General features: G+C 43.0%; 1 protein-coding gene across 14 annotated transcripts in view; it reads right to left on the reverse strand.

Annotated features, from left to right (window-relative positions):
* Positions 1–16,074, reverse strand: part of syne1b (spectrin repeat containing, nuclear envelope 1b) — a 77,530-nt gene that overhangs the window by 37,005 nt on the left and 24,451 nt on the right. For 11 of the 14 annotated variants that reach the window (XM_031847268.1, XM_031847273.1, XM_031847271.1 and 8 more), the window contains 37 exons: positions 15,606–15,746; positions 15,336–15,496; positions 14,928–15,078; positions 14,395–14,622; positions 14,190–14,288; positions 13,819–14,006; positions 13,531–13,654; positions 13,106–13,272; positions 12,714–12,867; positions 11,945–12,570; positions 11,614–11,793; positions 11,068–11,218; positions 10,766–10,924; positions 10,097–10,279; positions 9,691–9,792; positions 9,308–9,511; positions 8,978–9,185; positions 8,572–8,684; positions 8,200–8,405; positions 7,966–8,115; positions 7,512–7,803; positions 7,245–7,417; positions 6,803–7,112; positions 6,346–6,510; positions 5,584–5,940; positions 5,323–5,459; positions 4,523–4,700; positions 3,866–4,048; positions 3,603–3,746; positions 2,927–3,082; positions 2,421–2,585; positions 2,157–2,329; positions 1,745–1,898; positions 1,401–1,544; positions 1,043–1,207; positions 574–891; positions 163–318 (listed from right to left, as the gene is read on the reverse strand). In XM_031847268.1, coding sequence (XP_031703128.1) covers positions 163–318; positions 574–891; positions 1,043–1,207; positions 1,401–1,544; positions 1,745–1,898; positions 2,157–2,329; positions 2,421–2,585; positions 2,927–3,082; positions 3,603–3,746; positions 3,866–4,048; positions 4,523–4,700; positions 5,323–5,459; positions 5,584–5,940; positions 6,346–6,510; positions 6,803–7,112; positions 7,245–7,417; positions 7,512–7,803; positions 7,966–8,115; positions 8,200–8,405; positions 8,572–8,684; positions 8,978–9,185; positions 9,308–9,511; positions 9,691–9,792; positions 10,097–10,279; positions 10,766–10,924; positions 11,068–11,218; positions 11,614–11,793; positions 11,945–12,570; positions 12,714–12,867; positions 13,106–13,272; positions 13,531–13,654; positions 13,819–14,006; positions 14,190–14,288; positions 14,395–14,622; positions 14,928–15,078; positions 15,336–15,496; positions 15,606–15,746 — 7,065 coding nt within the window. Of the gene's footprint in view, positions 1–162; positions 319–573; positions 892–1,042; positions 1,208–1,400; positions 1,545–1,744; positions 1,899–2,156; positions 2,330–2,420; positions 2,586–2,926; positions 3,083–3,602; positions 3,747–3,865; positions 4,049–4,522; positions 4,701–5,322; positions 5,460–5,583; positions 5,941–6,345; positions 6,511–6,802; positions 7,113–7,244; positions 7,418–7,511; positions 7,804–7,965; positions 8,116–8,199; positions 8,406–8,571; positions 8,685–8,977; positions 9,186–9,307; positions 9,512–9,690; positions 9,793–10,096; positions 10,280–10,765; positions 10,925–11,067; positions 11,272–11,613; positions 11,794–11,944; positions 12,571–12,713; positions 12,868–13,105; positions 13,273–13,530; positions 13,655–13,818; positions 14,007–14,189; positions 14,289–14,394; positions 14,623–14,927; positions 15,079–15,335; positions 15,497–15,605; positions 15,747–16,074 lie in introns of those variants that run through there. The other 3 variants (XM_031847275.1, XM_031847279.1, XM_031847280.1) reach the window with 3 other exon arrangements.

Consider the following 16,074-nt stretch of genomic DNA (forward strand, 5'->3'; position numbering starts at 1 on the left):
GCGTAGCTAAATTGATGTCATCTTCCCAATTATCTGTCAAATAAAGATTTTTAACAAAGATTATAAACAGGAATTCTAGTTGGTCTACTGGTTAAAGAAACAATATAATTTAAATCAATGCATATCTATTAACAAACATACTGATACTGTGTGCTTTGTTACCAGTAAATGCAGAAGCAGGATGTGGTAGCGGGCTGTAATCTGGGTAGCTCTGGAACTGATCCGGCTGCTAATGTGGGTCTCATCCAGAACCTGCTGAGCCAAGAGACTGAGGCCCTCCATCTCCTCTTGATAAACCAGCACTTCCTCCTGCCAACTCTGACCAAACACGGACCATTAGAGATGTCTGAACAACAATCAAATTCCTATATAATCATTTGACTGAAATCCTAAAAATAACATTTGTTCCATTGCAAATGAACTTGTTGAAAGACACTTCTTTCTGATTGGACTCAAAGGACCTGCACTGATTTAAAATGCAGTATTGTCACAGCAAATAAAGCAGCAGTGAAAACTATGCAGATTTGTCGAAAACATTTCCATGTGCATAGCTTCTGTGCCTGTAACACAAACCTTTATTAACTGAAGTTGAGCATCTTTGGTGGTGCGGTCAGACCGCCGATGGCTACGCAGTTGTGCTTTGGTCTCCATGCCTTTTAGCCAGCTGTCAAGACGCTGAAACTTCTGCTCCATCTGCCGGAGTTTGGCCAGAGCACTGTTGAGCTGAGCCCGGGTGTCGGCCAGCCGACTCTGGTACAACCTCCACTCCTGCTGCAGGGTCTCCAGTGCTCGGTCTTCGGTCTGAGGCAGGCCCCAGGGAATGACCAGCTCCCGACTGACCAACACGGTGTTTAGCAAAGCCTGGCCCTCTGTGCACTGCAGCTGCAGTTCCTGTAGTTACATAGATGTGGTTGAGCACTTTCAGCTCTCACCTTTAGACAATACATTAACTGAATAGAACTTCTGGCTATGTAGTAGAACTAGCATGTAATGTTCCTTTTTTTTTTTTTTTACAACGTTTCCCCACTGAGAATTTTCAGACCTGTAGCTTTTGCAGAGTCTCCTCCAGCATATCAACATCGCCCTCCAGTTGGGTGTAGCAGCCAAGCTTCTCTTGTTCTTGTTCCAGCCAGTCTTCAAATGCCTGAAGGCCCCGCTGATACTCCTGGTGGGCTTTCACCAGCTCCTCTGCTTTGCCTACAGCCCTCTGAGTACACAATGCAGATAAGGATTTAGAGTCATAGTGTGATAGCTAATTGATTCTAACTTTTCCTATATATTTTATTTATTTATTACTTTTATGACTCTTTAAAAACAGCTACACAATCACTATCAAATACCAAAGCTGAAATACATACAGTATTTAAAGTAAGATGAACTGTTCACTCTGCTTTCATTACCATGGCATTGTCTTTGATAGTGCTATAGCGCTCTTGCAGATCTTGGAGCTCCAGTTGATTGACATAGTTCTCAGCGATACTGGCACTCTTTGCACTGATGGTGTCCAACAGGGTGCTGTGGCTGAGCACTTCCTCATACAGCAACTGAAACAACAGAGGTACAATATCAATCCACTGCATTTTTTAAGTGTATCTATATCTGTTGTTGTTAAATGCCTCGTGTGACTTTAAACCCTGTACTGGTTTGAAATTCCAAAGTACTCTGTATTTGTAAGTCTACATGAAATTCACTAAATTATTTATACAGCTAATAGTATACGGTATGACTAAGAAGATAGCAATACCTTGGCTTTGCTCAAATTAGTAGTTTTGTCTCTCATCTCTGGGCACTGTTTGTCAGTGGGCTCAAGACTGTCCTCCACACGCTCCACCCATGCCACAAACTGGAGTATATCCTCCTGGTAACTGGTCCACTGAGACAGGGAACCCTCCAGCTGACTGTCGATTTTAAACAGTACAACAACGTCAGACAATGGTGCAGTAATTGTAGAAATAGCAGCAATCAAAGACCTGGCAAAAATAGTAGCAGCAGGATTGAGATGCTGTGTTCCCTTTGTGCCTTTTGTAACAGTTAACAGTTCAGGAAAAACCTTTTGTGCAGACACAAAAGGCTGTGAGCTACTGTGAAGCTACTAAAGGCTGTTTGAAACACATTTTGTTGTCGATGTGTGTTGTTACTTGTGGCTGAGAATTAACCTTTTGCATTGTATTGAGGCGGAGAGCAGAGCATCCCAGGAATCTTTTAGGTCCTGTATTTGTTTTTGGAGTACAGGCACTCCTTCAGCTGAGGTGTTTCTCTGAACTGACTCTCCTCTTGTGATCAGCATCTTCAGCTGGATCTCCTTCTCCTGCCGAGCGGTCAACAAGGCCTGGTGCAACAATGACACATTTAATACACTCCTATGATGGCTATTCACAGGGTTAATTCGAATTCTGAAAACTACCGGTGACTTTTTATACCTCCAGCTTGATCATCCTGCTATCGAGAACATTTTTGTCAGCAGTGGGGGCGCAGTAAGTCTGCAGCATGTGGCTGGTGTCAGCCACCCAGTTCTGCAGCTCCTTCAACCCTTGGGAGAAAAGCTGGTGCTCAGTGGCTATTCGGTCAATCCGTGATGCCTTCTCCTGCAGAATCACAAAACAGGCGCAACAAAGAAATTACAACTGTAGGTTTTAAAATGGAATCCACAGCAACCTGATCATTTCACAAGCAGAAACATGAATGATTAATACAGATTTAGAACAAAAGATATGAAGGAAATTTGCTTGTACATTCTCTGTTTAAGACTTACGGTAACAAAATAAAGAAATGAGTGTTTAATCATCATGAGTTAGTACCTTCATTGTTTATCACTGTAAAATAATATTAAGTCAGAGCTCGATCCAGTCTAGTGCCTCTGTTTCCTCTCCAGCTCTACCCCCAGAAAAGCCCCGGTGCACAAGCAGATTGGTAGGCATTACTGTACCTTGGTCAGGTTGGTTAAAGCTAGGTACTGAGCAGAGAGCTGCGAGACACGGTGCACAAAACCCTTGCCGGCCGCGTGTTCATCCCACAGCAGCTGGGCCTTCTCTTTCAGCTTGTTCAGCTGAATCTCTTGAGAGGCTAACTCCTCAAGCACAGACTGGAAGAGCACAAGCAGGTTATCAAAGAGGCATGCAAGCTGACACACAGATATAAGAAATTCAGACAGACTGAAGGGTTAGAGATGGCAACATGGCAAAAAGAAAAGAGAATGAGACAATGGCCAATGCTACGGTTGGTAAGCATCTTGGTGGTTATGACGAGCAAGGCCTCTGGAACTAGCTGGCAGACAGTTTTAAACAATTCATAAATACTAAAAGCAATTATGTTATAAATGAGGCAAGTATTAATTTACATGATAGACACTGTTAAGAGGACATCTGAGAGAAGCAAAGCAGAAAAATGGCAGCAATACAAACAATAAGCAACTGGCAGTTAGTGTTGTCGGTGCTTCCCAAAAGAATAGCAGCGATGCCAAAACACTGTAACATAGGTGGAATGGTGAGTTTCTGCAAATGACAGGAATAGTCATGTAGGCACTTAAGCACGGAGTGGTTGTTGCAGCTGAGCGTGAGTGGTCTTGAAATGAGAGGTGTTCCAAGTTCAGTGGAAATTAGTACCTGCAGCTTGTGAAGCTCTTGCTTTTTGGCTGAGAGATCATGAAGCCTTGTGCAGCTCTCGTGTACAGCCAGCTCCGTGGTGTTCAGGCACTCCTGAAGAGGCTCGGCACTCGCCTCAAAATCTTTCATCTGAGACAAGACGTTCTGAAGCACAAAAGACGTGTATGAAGAGACTATTGAAATGTTTCCTTGACTTAAAATGTATTAATATACCTTTTTTTATATTGGCCCTGATTGGTGAGAAGGGACATTTAGGTGCTTACTTGTAGACTTGTTTCTCTGTTGTGCAGGTTGGTCATCATATGTTTCCAGTCCTCTCTGGCAGTGTTCATTTTAACCCGAACTGCATCAACTTTGTCTTTAGCGGCGTGACTACAGACCAGCTCACCGTTCACAGCCACAGCGTTGAGCCTTGACTGACCTTGATCTCTGTCACTTAGAAACTCCTGAGGAGAGAAGCAGAGATGAGATAATAACACAAGCATGTAGTGAAACTCTTAATCTTTAAAACGTATGAATTTTAGTTTGTCAGTGTGGCTCTGCTCATGTGATGCTCTGGAACGTACTGTGTTTGACATACTGTTCCTGAGCTCATAACCCCCCCTTGACAGAACCCAAGATACACATTTATTGAAGATGCACTCATGTGAAAAACATTCAAAATCCATGTATGACTAGTACAGGAGAAGACTGGGGAGGTGGTGGAGTAACATTTCTGATTAAATTCAGCAGTGTAGCAGTGAGGCTGCAGAGCTCAGCTCTGACTGATTGTGAGAGATAGGTCGTGGATAAATGTAACTGTATGGAACATGATTTAGTTACATTTTTTAATGAAAACACAGACACGTGTTGATCAAACCTGTAATTCTGGCAGCGTAAGGGTCTGAATGTTCCATGGCATTTGACTTTGAGGGCTGTACCTGAATCTTCTGCAAGCAAGATGAGGCCTCGTTGAGATTTTGAGGTACGTCAAAGCACTTGGCCGTGTTGATCTTGGCATTGACCAACCATTTCTGGAACTCTCTGAAGACTGAGCGGAACCCTTGTTCCAGCAGCTTCTCTTTGCTTTGGCACTCCCTGGACGCTTGGAGACTCAGACTAGAAACAAGCCGTGTGTCATTGTTAATCAATTTAGAGATCCATACAAGTTCTTTTGTCTCAGGCTTGATGGTTTTTTTTGGTCTGACCATAAGTTATTGACGCATTTAAGCTTACAGAGTGACCAGGAAAACAGTAATATACTTACTTTGCTACACAATCAAATGCAAAAATCCTGCATAAACTATTACCTGTGTGAAACTAGCATTTACAATGTTTGTTGAGTTATATGGCAACTTGTGGTTTGGTGTACTAAACTGCATTATATTGTAAAGAGTTTATAATGTGAATGCCACTCCGTATATTGTAAATGAGGTGGACCAATAATTAAAAACATATCATGCAGTCCAGTACAACACCACAAAATACAACCTAAATGTTTCATAGAAACATGTCACAAACGCAGAGAGAACAAAAGGGTTAGTCTGAGATGAACTGAATATTCATTGTGGGTTTATGATATTGCATTGCGCTGAATTTCACTATTTTTATAGTCACTCCCGGTGTATAGTTCTGCATAAGATCCTGTGTAATTAAATTTCAAATACCTACTACGGTATTGATGCTTAATGTTGCTACAGTTTACAGTTTGAAAGCCAGGACACCTTTACACCTGTCTCACCTGTTGTATTCCTTAATGAGAGCAGACACTCTCTCAGATTGTGTGCCCATGTCTCTGGAGAATCGGCACAGATCATTGAGTTGAGTCTTCAGACTATCAGACACAGGCTCAGCTTTGACAAGTTCCTCCAAAGTGTCCTGAGAGGAAAACAAACAACCACTGATCAACACCAACGGAAATGAATTTACATTTCATATGAATTAGTCATCTGCTGTCATCATTGCTTGTTTCCAATTGTTAGCGGCGTATTAATGGAACTACCTTTGCTATCTGCCAGCCTTTAACAGCCTCCTCTCCTTCATGTTGTCTCTCTGCTTGAGCCAACCACAGACGCCAGTCCTTAAGCTGCCGGCTGAAGTCGTGTAGGTCCTGCTCCAGCTGTGCTGACAGGCTGCTGAACTCTTGCTCAGAGCTGGCTATCTGGGAGAGGGCAGTCTCCAGACTAGCCCGTGTCTGCAGTGCTCCACGTTCCCACTGGTCCCATGACGAAAGGAGGGCTGCTTCCTCTCGCTCCATAGCCTCATAGCCCCCTGAGCCAGTGTGATCTCTTGACACTGCCCCACATCTCTGAACCCGGTTCAGCCTCTCCCTGCCTCGCTGCTTAGAGTCAAGCAACTCCTGGAAAGGGCAAAAGGAATCATAATTGTCATCTTTGTGAAATCAAAACAAAGTAAGGGCAAGTAACTTCCAAGTAGGAATGCCCTTGAATCCCAAAAGTGACAAAGTCTGTGCTTGTCTGGAACCAGCCAATTGAAATCCTCTGTTTAAGAAAGGTTTTATCTAAAACATGTTTTTTTTTCTCTTAATCTAGCTACAAAGCTCATCACTGACATGCCAGCAGAACTGCTTTAAACACCCAGTAAAGATGCCTCTCTAGTGCCTCCTTGTGGAGGTCTTAAGCTAAATCTGGGAGAAGATACCGCAGTAAAGGACTTTGGAGGACAAACTTCTCTCAGCTGGACGTGACCAGGAGCCACATACAATTTTTTTTAATCCTAAAACAAAATATCTTGAAGTCCTCACCTGCACTTTGGAGAGCTTTCTCTTAATGGAGATTGAGTCTCCTGACAGGTCGGACCAGCGCTGGAGTTCCTCTTTTGCTGAAATCAGCCAGTCATTGAAGTCTCTCACAGCATCTACATACTGCTCATGCTCAGAGACAATGCTTTGCATGGACTGCACTTTACCCTTTGTGGAAGAAAAAGACAATGTAAATTACTACCAGAAATAAAAGTACCAGATATTGATGAATGTGCCAAATAGTATTTCAGACTAATTCCCTGCAAGGGAAAGTGGGATGGCAGTTTTGCAACCTTAAAAGTAAATTTAATATACTAAAATTCTGTCTCAATTTGGCCAACAATTTGTGTGTAGACCAGAAGCAGCTTCTTTTTGGCTGGTCCTGTTTTCCTGAAATAATCATCTAGGATTTAGCAAATATTTGCATGTACTTGTTATCCTATGCCTGTATTTAGATCACCTTAACAACAGCTGAGATATCAGCAAAGTGTGCATTGAGCTCCGCCCTCGACTCTGGTCCAAACGTCTGGTCCCCAGTTTTTTCGTGCATCTCCACTGCCTTGTCAGTTAGGCGTGACAGCGCCGCTGCATGAGCGTCCACATCGGCCTGGATGGCCCTGAGGCGCTCAAGCAAAGCGGACTTCTCTTTGAGTCCTGGCTGCTGAGGCAGAGACATCCCCACCTCCTGCTCCACCGACTCCATCCACTGCTGCAGCTGACTCTTACTTTCCTGAAAGCTGGTCCACTGGGCTACTGTCCACTCCAGACGACTACAGATAATAACAACAGTTTGTAAGTAAGTACGTAAATAAAGTGCATTTAAACTCGATTATGAGCTATGGTGTCAGTGGGGGTTATCAATCGTCTGCCTACCTGAGTGTAGAAGAAGATACATTTCCTACCTGTGGCAACTCATGGAGGTCATCAACATGTTGGCCCAGGCATCCTTTAGGCTCTGTAGCTGTGAACTAATGGCCTCCTGTCCCTCCATTCTGTTATGCTTCAGGACCTGTTCTCCTTTTCCAACGGTCATGTTGAGCTTCACCTCTCCTTCACCCTTCATTAACAGGATATCCTGCATGTACAAAAAACAGCAAGCTTCCAAATGTGTCCAGAAAACACAATATTCCAAAGCACAATATCTTTGAATCAGGGTTATATTCACTGACCTGTACAAGACCTAGTCTTTTCTCAAGAGTCTCTTTATTGCCAACTGTGCTGTTGAGTGAAGCCAGACGCTCCTGGACGCCGTTGAGCCACGTCCAGGTAGTCTGCAGTGTATCTTCAAAGGCCTGTTGCTCCTGCAAAGTTAGCTGGCAGCTGCGCAGCCTCTCTCTCACACGCCTCAGTAAGGCCTGGTGCTGTGACTGCAGCTGAGCTGACACTCTTGTCTCACTACCATCGCCTCGGCCGCCTTCATTCAGCGCCTGGCCCTCCTGACCTAGGCGTTCAAATGAATCCCTGCATGGAAGGAAGTAAATGTTTAAATAAGCTACAAAGAGTATTTAGATGTTCGATTGTGAACAATAACATCATTTTGGGGACACTGGTAGACAATAAAAAAACTAATTTAATGTGTATTTCTTTCCGCTAGTAAATGTAGACTTGAAGCAGATTCAGCACCTTTCTTTGAGCACTTCTTGCTGATATTCCTCCACTTGCTCGAGCGCAGCCTTTTCAGGACCCCGCTGCTTGGCTTCAAGCAGATCTGTGGTCATCCTTTTTTCCATGTGCTCCAACCACCACCGGAGCTTCTTCAGGCGACCCTCAAACCTAAAAGGAATTTACAGTGCAATGCTAAATAAAAGTTTGGCTTACAAAGTGCTTGATGGAACTGGTTTTGTGTGAGTCTTTTACCCCTTCATGAGCGATGCACTGTCTTCCAGGATCTGTTGGTTCTGTCTGCACTGCTCCACGAAGCTGTCCCAGTCCTGCTGGATGGAGGAGAGGTGCTGCTGCACTTGCCCAGCGCTGGCTTTGGGAAGATGGAGTAGGAGCTTCTCTCCTTCCTCACAGACCTCAGTAAGACGTACCTCACCCTCCTCCACACGATCCATGGCGCCCTGACAGATAACCCACATTACTTTAGCTTTGTATTTGCAACTCCTTTTTTTCTGGTTAATCTTTCCTTTCACCAGTTGTAGATAAGAGCACAATCCACATTTTATTCTCATTCCGATCAAAGTGTAAATTAAATGAACAGCTATTTCTTTGGTGTGTCCGTTTTACCTTTAGTTTCTGTAGTTTGCGTTCGACAATTTGAGTGTCTCCAGACCTGTCAGAGCACTCTTTCACGATCTCCCTTTGTTCTGAAAGCCAGCGATGGAACTCCTGAACTAGATCTGAGGAGGCAGAGGAGAAAGAAAATGAATATCTGGTGTCGATTCACACAGAATCAAGCTTTGTCTTCGTAAAGCAGAGATTTTACACTCCATGACCATTACTGTATATGAGACATGGCTTCCAATTTAAAAAAAGAAATGAATAGGAGGTTACAGAACATATCTGATCATAAAAAACAGGACATGGTACAATAGTTTAATATACTGTGCTGTATTTAAATGTTTAGAACCTTAGTATTACAATCGTGTGGCATGTAAGCTACACATTTTATTCAGTTTATTAGATTTCTCACCATTGAACTGCTGCTGAAGGCAGTTCTGCAGTGATGCCAGCGTCCTGGCAGAAAGCTGGTTAACAGACTCATAAGTCTTGATGAGGTCAGTGAGAGCTGATCCCAAACCAGCCAGCTCCTCAGAGGGATATTTTCTACACAGTGTGTTGAGGCTCTCCCTCGTGGAGTCAATACTCCCCTGCTGATTCTGCAGCTCTTTCTGAAGGTCCTTTAAAACATGTTTAGAAATGTAAATTAGTTTATTCCTTACATTCTCATTTATGTACTCTGTAAGTAAAAAATGGCTGCCTATCTGTAACACCAACAATGTCATTGTTATTTAGGCTGCACCTTCACTCTGCAGATGTCCTCAGGATCCGATCCAGTGGGCGAGGAAACAAGGGAATCCTCCATACTATTTAGCCACGCAGACATCTGTGAGATGTAGTCTTCCAGCTGTTTCTTTTGAGAAGTGAAGTCCATGAGGTTTCCCCTGGCCTGCTCATGCAGCTTCTGAGCAGTGCTGATCTTTTTACGAAGGTCATTCTCCAACACCTGATGCATGCATAATAAAAGTTGTGGGTGACACACGTGTATTATGAAGAGGAGGACCTACTTCTTCTGCAGGGTCAGGGGTTAATATCTGTTGGTCAATTAGTGCAAATGTAGTACCACTTGTGAGATTCAGTATAACCAAAAAACAAAACAAATATGATTATAATAATCTTTAGTACCTGTAATTTAGCAGGTGTCTCCTGGCTTTGATTTAACTTCTTCAGCTCTGATACTTTGCTCTGCAGGGTTTCAAGTTTCTGCTCCTTCTCGCCCATTTCAGCCTGTGGATGTATGAAAAGCATGTATTAAGTCCCCTCTGAGATTTTTTTCCTCTGTTTTCTTTGTTAATCTGCGAGAAATGATACCCAGTGGTTGTGGCTGCACAATGTGTGTATGTCGTTAAGCATTTTTGTCATTGAAAGCAGGGAGCTATCGTGTTAGTTATGTCTGGCAATTTGATTGCGCACAATTTTTTGGGGTTAATTTATCATTTGCATTGTCTTTTGTGGAAAACCATACTTATCAGGTACCAAAGTAGATCAAACTAAATATAACCAGGTTTAATTATGACATCAGAACTCTTACCTGTAACACGGAGAGTCTTGCCGACACCTTCTGACTGTCATTGAGGTTGTTCAGGCTCTCGTTTAGTTCAATCGCACAGCTGCTTGTCCAGCTCTCAGTGTCCTCGCTAATTTTACGCACATCCTCCCACAGTATCAAACTCTGGTTCAGGTGATCAATGTTATCATCTATCTTCTCTGACACCTGAGAAGTGGATTAAATCACAACCGTTTAAGTCACAGAAGCAAACTTCTAGAGTGGACTTGAATGATTTTCCTTCAACAGCTTTTATGTTTTATATTAGGTTGCACTGCTAATGAAACATAACATAGATCACAGAGCTCTACATTGGAATTACGTTTGCTATATTATGGTCTTTTGTACTTGTGAGGCCAACCAAAGGTAATTTAGTGTGAGGACATGTAGCAAAAAATATTTTGGTAGAAGTTTTACCTGATAGTTGTTATTAGATCAGGCTGCCAATATTTCATATATTTCTTCTTGTCAAGAAATCGCATAGAAAACTAATCCAGCAATGAATTGATCCTTTGAACAAGGATTTTGCCTGTGTAGCCAAAGCCTAGCTTACTCCTCTGTGCCATAGCCCGTCATTGTTGACTGTTAAAAGCACATAAATGATGCATCAAATCAACTCATCACGATTGTAGCAACTCCTGAAGTCAGACTTACATCCAGCCACTGGTCAACAAGGGTCTCCATGTCCTCTTTCATCACCTGAGCGTTACACTCAGGGATCTTCTTCAGTTCAATCACCAGTTGTTTCCCTTTACCGGAAAACCGGTCCAGTTCATGTTGCTTGCTAGCCATCTCGATCTTCACTGCCTCGTGCTACAAATGGAGTAAAGACAGCAAACCTTTTCAGTATCCTGATGACCAATCATAAAGACAAAACCAAGAAACTCGTCTGGATTTGTGTAAAAAAGTGAGATGAGATACATCCCCAAAAAGATGAATTCATAATTTGACCTGACCTTGGTTAGTGACCTCCTGGTTTCCTCGTGGTCCTTCAAAACAGAGCTTATCTCAACCAAAGGTTCGGTGCTCTCAATGATGCTGCTGATGGAGATTTTCAGTATTTGGTATTCTTTCATAAGCTCAACCAGGACATTGCACTGCTCCTGTCTGTCAAAGGGGGAGAGTGAAGTGTTTGGTCCATTGAAGATTATGTAAATGAACTGTAAACGTAAAACACAACAAATACACAATAAACTGCATAACAGAGAAAACAAACATGAAGAATTCAGTTTTTCACCCATTTAGCACTGGAAATGTTGACATTCCAGAAGTGATGTAATGTTAAATGCAACACAATTGAAACAATCAACCATAGAGGTCAGTGTCACATGTTTTTCTGCCAAAACTTTACTCATTTATATCTGCAACAATGGCAAAAAGAAAAAAGAAAAGAAAATGATTAACCATCGATTTTCTTTCTCCGAGTAGGTTTTTGTGTTGAGTGTTTTTGATAATGCAATATTTCATGACTCATGGAAGACCCTCTTCCACTATTTCAGTACCTCTCTGTGATGAGCTTCTTGGTGTCCTCCCATGTGGTCTCCAGCAGACTGATTTCCCTCAGTACCTCCCCAGCCAACTCTGCATCTCTCTGGGCCAGCTGGTTCCCTTTGTCCCTCAGCCACTGCTCCTCGTGCTGGTGTGACTGTTGCTCATCCTCCAGCTGATTAAAGAACCTTAGCCTGGCAAACAGAGCGATAACATGTTGCTGTTGAACATGTTCTCATACCCACCCACGGCACTGGCATAATATGTTAACAGTCCCCCTCAAATTATTAATTAGAGCGTTGACGAAATAGAAATACTGATCTGATAACGCTTGAGATGCTTTACCTCTGCTGTAGTGCATGCAGGCCGGGCTCTTTGAAGCTCTGGTGGTCAGCTTTTTCTTCAATGTCCTCCACAGCTTTGAGCAGCTGTTCTTTACGTTGTCTAAATGAGGTCCACAGGGACCCCAGGGCCTCTGCTTCACTCTGCTTAGTACCCAGCAGGTTCCTCACTGCATCCAGCTCAGCGCTGAGTGCATCAGCCAGCATGCGGCATGACTTACGAGAGCCCTCGTCAGCACCAATGTGGAGATGGCTTTTGCAGAGGCTGCTGTCCAGATTGACAGCTAGAGTCTCGAGCTGGCTAATGTCTGGGACAATAGTGGAAAGCTCCTGCTGCAGCTCCTCTACTTTTCCGCGGTCCCAGCTCCCGGCACTCTCCACAGTCTGCTTCAGACCCCGCAACACCCCTGCAGCCGCACCGTGAGTCTGCAGAAAAGCCTCGAGCCTTTCAAGGCACTCCAACTGGAGCTCAGCTATGTGCTGGGCCTCCAGGTAGGGCTGCAGACAGCTCTCTGCTCTGCTGCTGCGGAGCTGTGCATCACTAGGCTCACAGAACTGACAGAGCTTCTCGGTCTGCTGCTCCAAGCTCTGTCTCACACTGGACTGCTTCTGTAAGGAAACCTGGGTCTCCTGTAAAATGTAAATTGATAGAGGATCAGTTGTTGCTCGTAAGCAAGATGCTATTCGTTGGCTAACTAACTTTAAGTGGCTCTGGAAAGAGTAGTCCACTGAATGCACAAACAAGAGGAACAATGACTCTGTGTAGCTCTGACCTTTACTTGTTTGGTGGCGGACTGCAGGTTGTTGATGTTGATTTGAGAAGTTGAGTGCAGATTTGAGAGCATGGCCTCACCCCATTGGGAGAATTTGAGCAGGGCCTGGTCAAACTGCTCCACCAGCGAGAGGTGGCTCTCAAGCTCTTTGATTCTGGGCGACAAAATGTCAGCAAAGTGAGTCAAATCAGGAAAGACAAGACCTGCTTTAACTTGCATTTGTACTTTTCAGTCAAATATTTAACACCGATATTCCCTCACTGTTACACTACATTTAACTGTATATAATCAATATGTGGTGTATCGTGCATAAAGAATATTTGTTATAAACATGTTCAACAGAATGTGTGACCTGTGTAGAAAAAATGGGATTTTGTGTGAGATTATTTTACCTTTGAGGGAGGGATTCATTTTGAACATGCAGTCTCCTCTGCAGGGTCTCCAGCTCGTCTGTCAGCTGCTTCACTCTCTCTTCTGGTGCCGTCGGACACAAAGATGTCCCCAAAGATACCAGTTCACCATGAGCAGGCTCGAGGAACTGGACCTCCGAGTGGAAGGCCTGCAAGAGAAAAAAATAACTTTCACTCAAAATATCATTTTGTTTAAATTTAGTGTTAGATAAATATATGTGTGTGGTATTTATCCGTCATGTTGTGGGGGAAAAAGTCAGTTCACAATCTCATATATGGGAAAAAAATATGATCCCAACCAGCAGCTATTCATTTTTAACCGTTTATTTATCTTTTGCAAAATATTTTAGGGTTAAGACTCAGTTTTAGATGTGAAAAACTATGAGAGTATGTGTGTGTGTTTGTACCTGCAAATCTTGTAGCTCTGTGCGGAGCTTTGCTTTATCAGCTGACAGATACTGACTCTCCGGTTTGCATGCAGATTCACTTCTCTCCAAGCAGGAAACAAAGTTTGATCGTTGTTTCTCATACCTGAAACACATCAATAGAAAGACTGGTGTCTCAGATTGTTGGCTGTGCTTTACTGCAAGTGGTGTCTTTACATTACCATCAACTGGAAAAGCCTGTGATCCAATTGATATATTAACATTGCTTTTATTTACATGATATGAAAATTCATCCGTTCAAGAGCTTACTTTTGCCAAAGAGAAAGCAGGTTTTCCAGAGTGCTCTGTTTGTCCTTTGCATCCTGTACATTTTGGTCATAGCTGTGGTTTAGCTCTGTCACAATCCTCTCCGCTTGCTCTTTGTCACTGAGCCTTCTGACGCCAGCTGACAGGGACAGCAAGGTTCCCTTCAGCTTTTCCTGATTCTGACAGACATCCTGAAGAACAAAAACACAAAACATGATCTGTGAGCTGGAGGACAGCTGGTGCTGTGTTAAGCTTTGCAATTCATTTTCAAAAACTGTTAATATGCACAGTATTTTTGTTATTTAGCATTACTAAGGAGGAAAGTATGTTAAATAAGTATTGTATTTTTCATAAAAGTAAAAACAATTAAACACCATGTGGTTTTGAAGAGCTTTGTAGGTCTCCGATGAGGAGGTGCAGGATTTGATGGGATGCTGCAGTTTTGTGTGGAGCTCACTGAGAAATGCTTGCACCTAGGAGAGAAACAAAATCAAAAATGTATGCCCATATCTTCCTTAAATGCTATTCTGTGTACTGCCATGATATTTAAAAAAACATGTACTAATAAAGTCTCTTTACCTCCTCGAGGCCAATTTTGAACTTCTGTTGGTGAGAGGAGCTTTCCTCCAGCTGTCCATCAAGCTGCTGTACGCTCTCCTTCAGCTCATCCCAGTACCTGCCAATTTGGGTCAGACGGGCCTTGATGCGAGCTGCCTCCCCTGAAGATACAAACTGAGCTAGTGCCTGTGAATCTGCCTCCAGCTGACAAGGAACCTCAGCTCGCTCCTGAAGCTCTGCGCCAACAGCCTGGACATACAGGGATGGATGTAAAACAATAAAAAGCAAGACTTTATAAATGTCCAGTGGAGTTGATACGTTATGGAATTCTGTTAGGCATTGGCAGGCGATGTCAGCATGGTAAAATTTACACTGCTTCGGTCGATGCCTATAATGGCTTTGACTATTGTTGCTCGTTAACTTCCCCAAACAGTTGCAGGGACGCTGTGTCAGTGCTTGGGCAAAGAAGGCATGTATTGTTGCTTTCTAACACCAATAGCTCTGTTAGGGCATAGTGTAGGAGAGTTGTAGCTTTATAATACACACTAGTGTACCTTTACTGTGTTGATCTGTTGCTCAAGAGGCAAAGTAGAAGATTTCAGTACATCCAGCTGCTTTTCCTTGTCAGATATCCACAAGGAGAAGGTTTCAAACCCAGCTCCAAACTGATCCCACTGAGTTTTCATTTCTTCTAGAGTCTTGACACTGAAACACAAAAGCATTCATTACAAATTAGCTAAGTTATATTTACTAATAAATCTTGACAATCATGTAAGATACAGAGTACCAGATAATTGGGTTTATTACATTTGGGTCAGTTAATTTTGATTGTGCTGTATTGTCCTTTGTGGCAAACTCCACTCAACTGGAACATTGTCATATTAGGCTAAAACCATTATGTTTTTGAAGACTAATAAAACATTATCTAGCAAAAGCAACAAGAATGAAATCCATGGTCTTACTCTTTTTTGAGACTAGCCTCTACTTTGTCCACTTGCTCACTGAGGGAACGAGCTTGTTGTAAAAGCAGAGTCTTGTTGTTTGGACCAAGCTGGATTTCTTTTGCTCTCTTCAGCAAAGTGTTCATATGAGAGGCCTCTGCTTCACACTGCTTCAACAACACCTGTTTAAAGAAACAACAAGTATTAGTTATATTCTCCATTTAGCTAATATACTTCCAGTATTAAAAATGTCAGGAGTAAACCACATCATTAAGAACAAACTTGACTTACTCTGGCCTGGTCAAGTTCAACAGCCAGGCTCTCTGGACTGCTGAAGTTCAGGTCTCTCTCCATCGTTGAGCGGGCCTTATTAACAAACTCGTGAACTGCCTCCTGCTGGCTGTCAAACTCCTGCCAGGCTGCCAGTGTGACCTGGGGATGACAAAGCCCCAAAATCAATGATATCAAATCAAAATCATTTAGTGCCTTATCTATAAAACACAGTATCGCAGATCCAAAAGGGGTAAAAGACACTTAGAAGACGCTTAGAATGCCAGCAATCCCAGATCAAGATCACATGACATCATTAAGTATGCAGGTGACATTACTACGTTTAGCTTTATCAGCAAGGGTGATGAGGCACGTCGACAGAGGGAAGCACAGCTAATATTATGCAAGCACTTTGCCCCAGTGGTGCTGCAGCAAAGGCAGAAAAGAATCAGATATGTTGCTGTTCACCGTACCGAGAATCCTTTACTTG

Source organism: Anarrhichthys ocellatus, unplaced genomic scaffold (assembly GCF_004355925.1).
Source record: "Anarrhichthys ocellatus isolate YVR2014 unplaced genomic scaffold, GSC_Weel_1.0 scaffold7, whole genome shotgun sequence".
NCBI classification, from domain to species: domain Eukaryota; kingdom Metazoa; phylum Chordata; class Actinopteri; order Perciformes; family Anarhichadidae; genus Anarrhichthys; species Anarrhichthys ocellatus.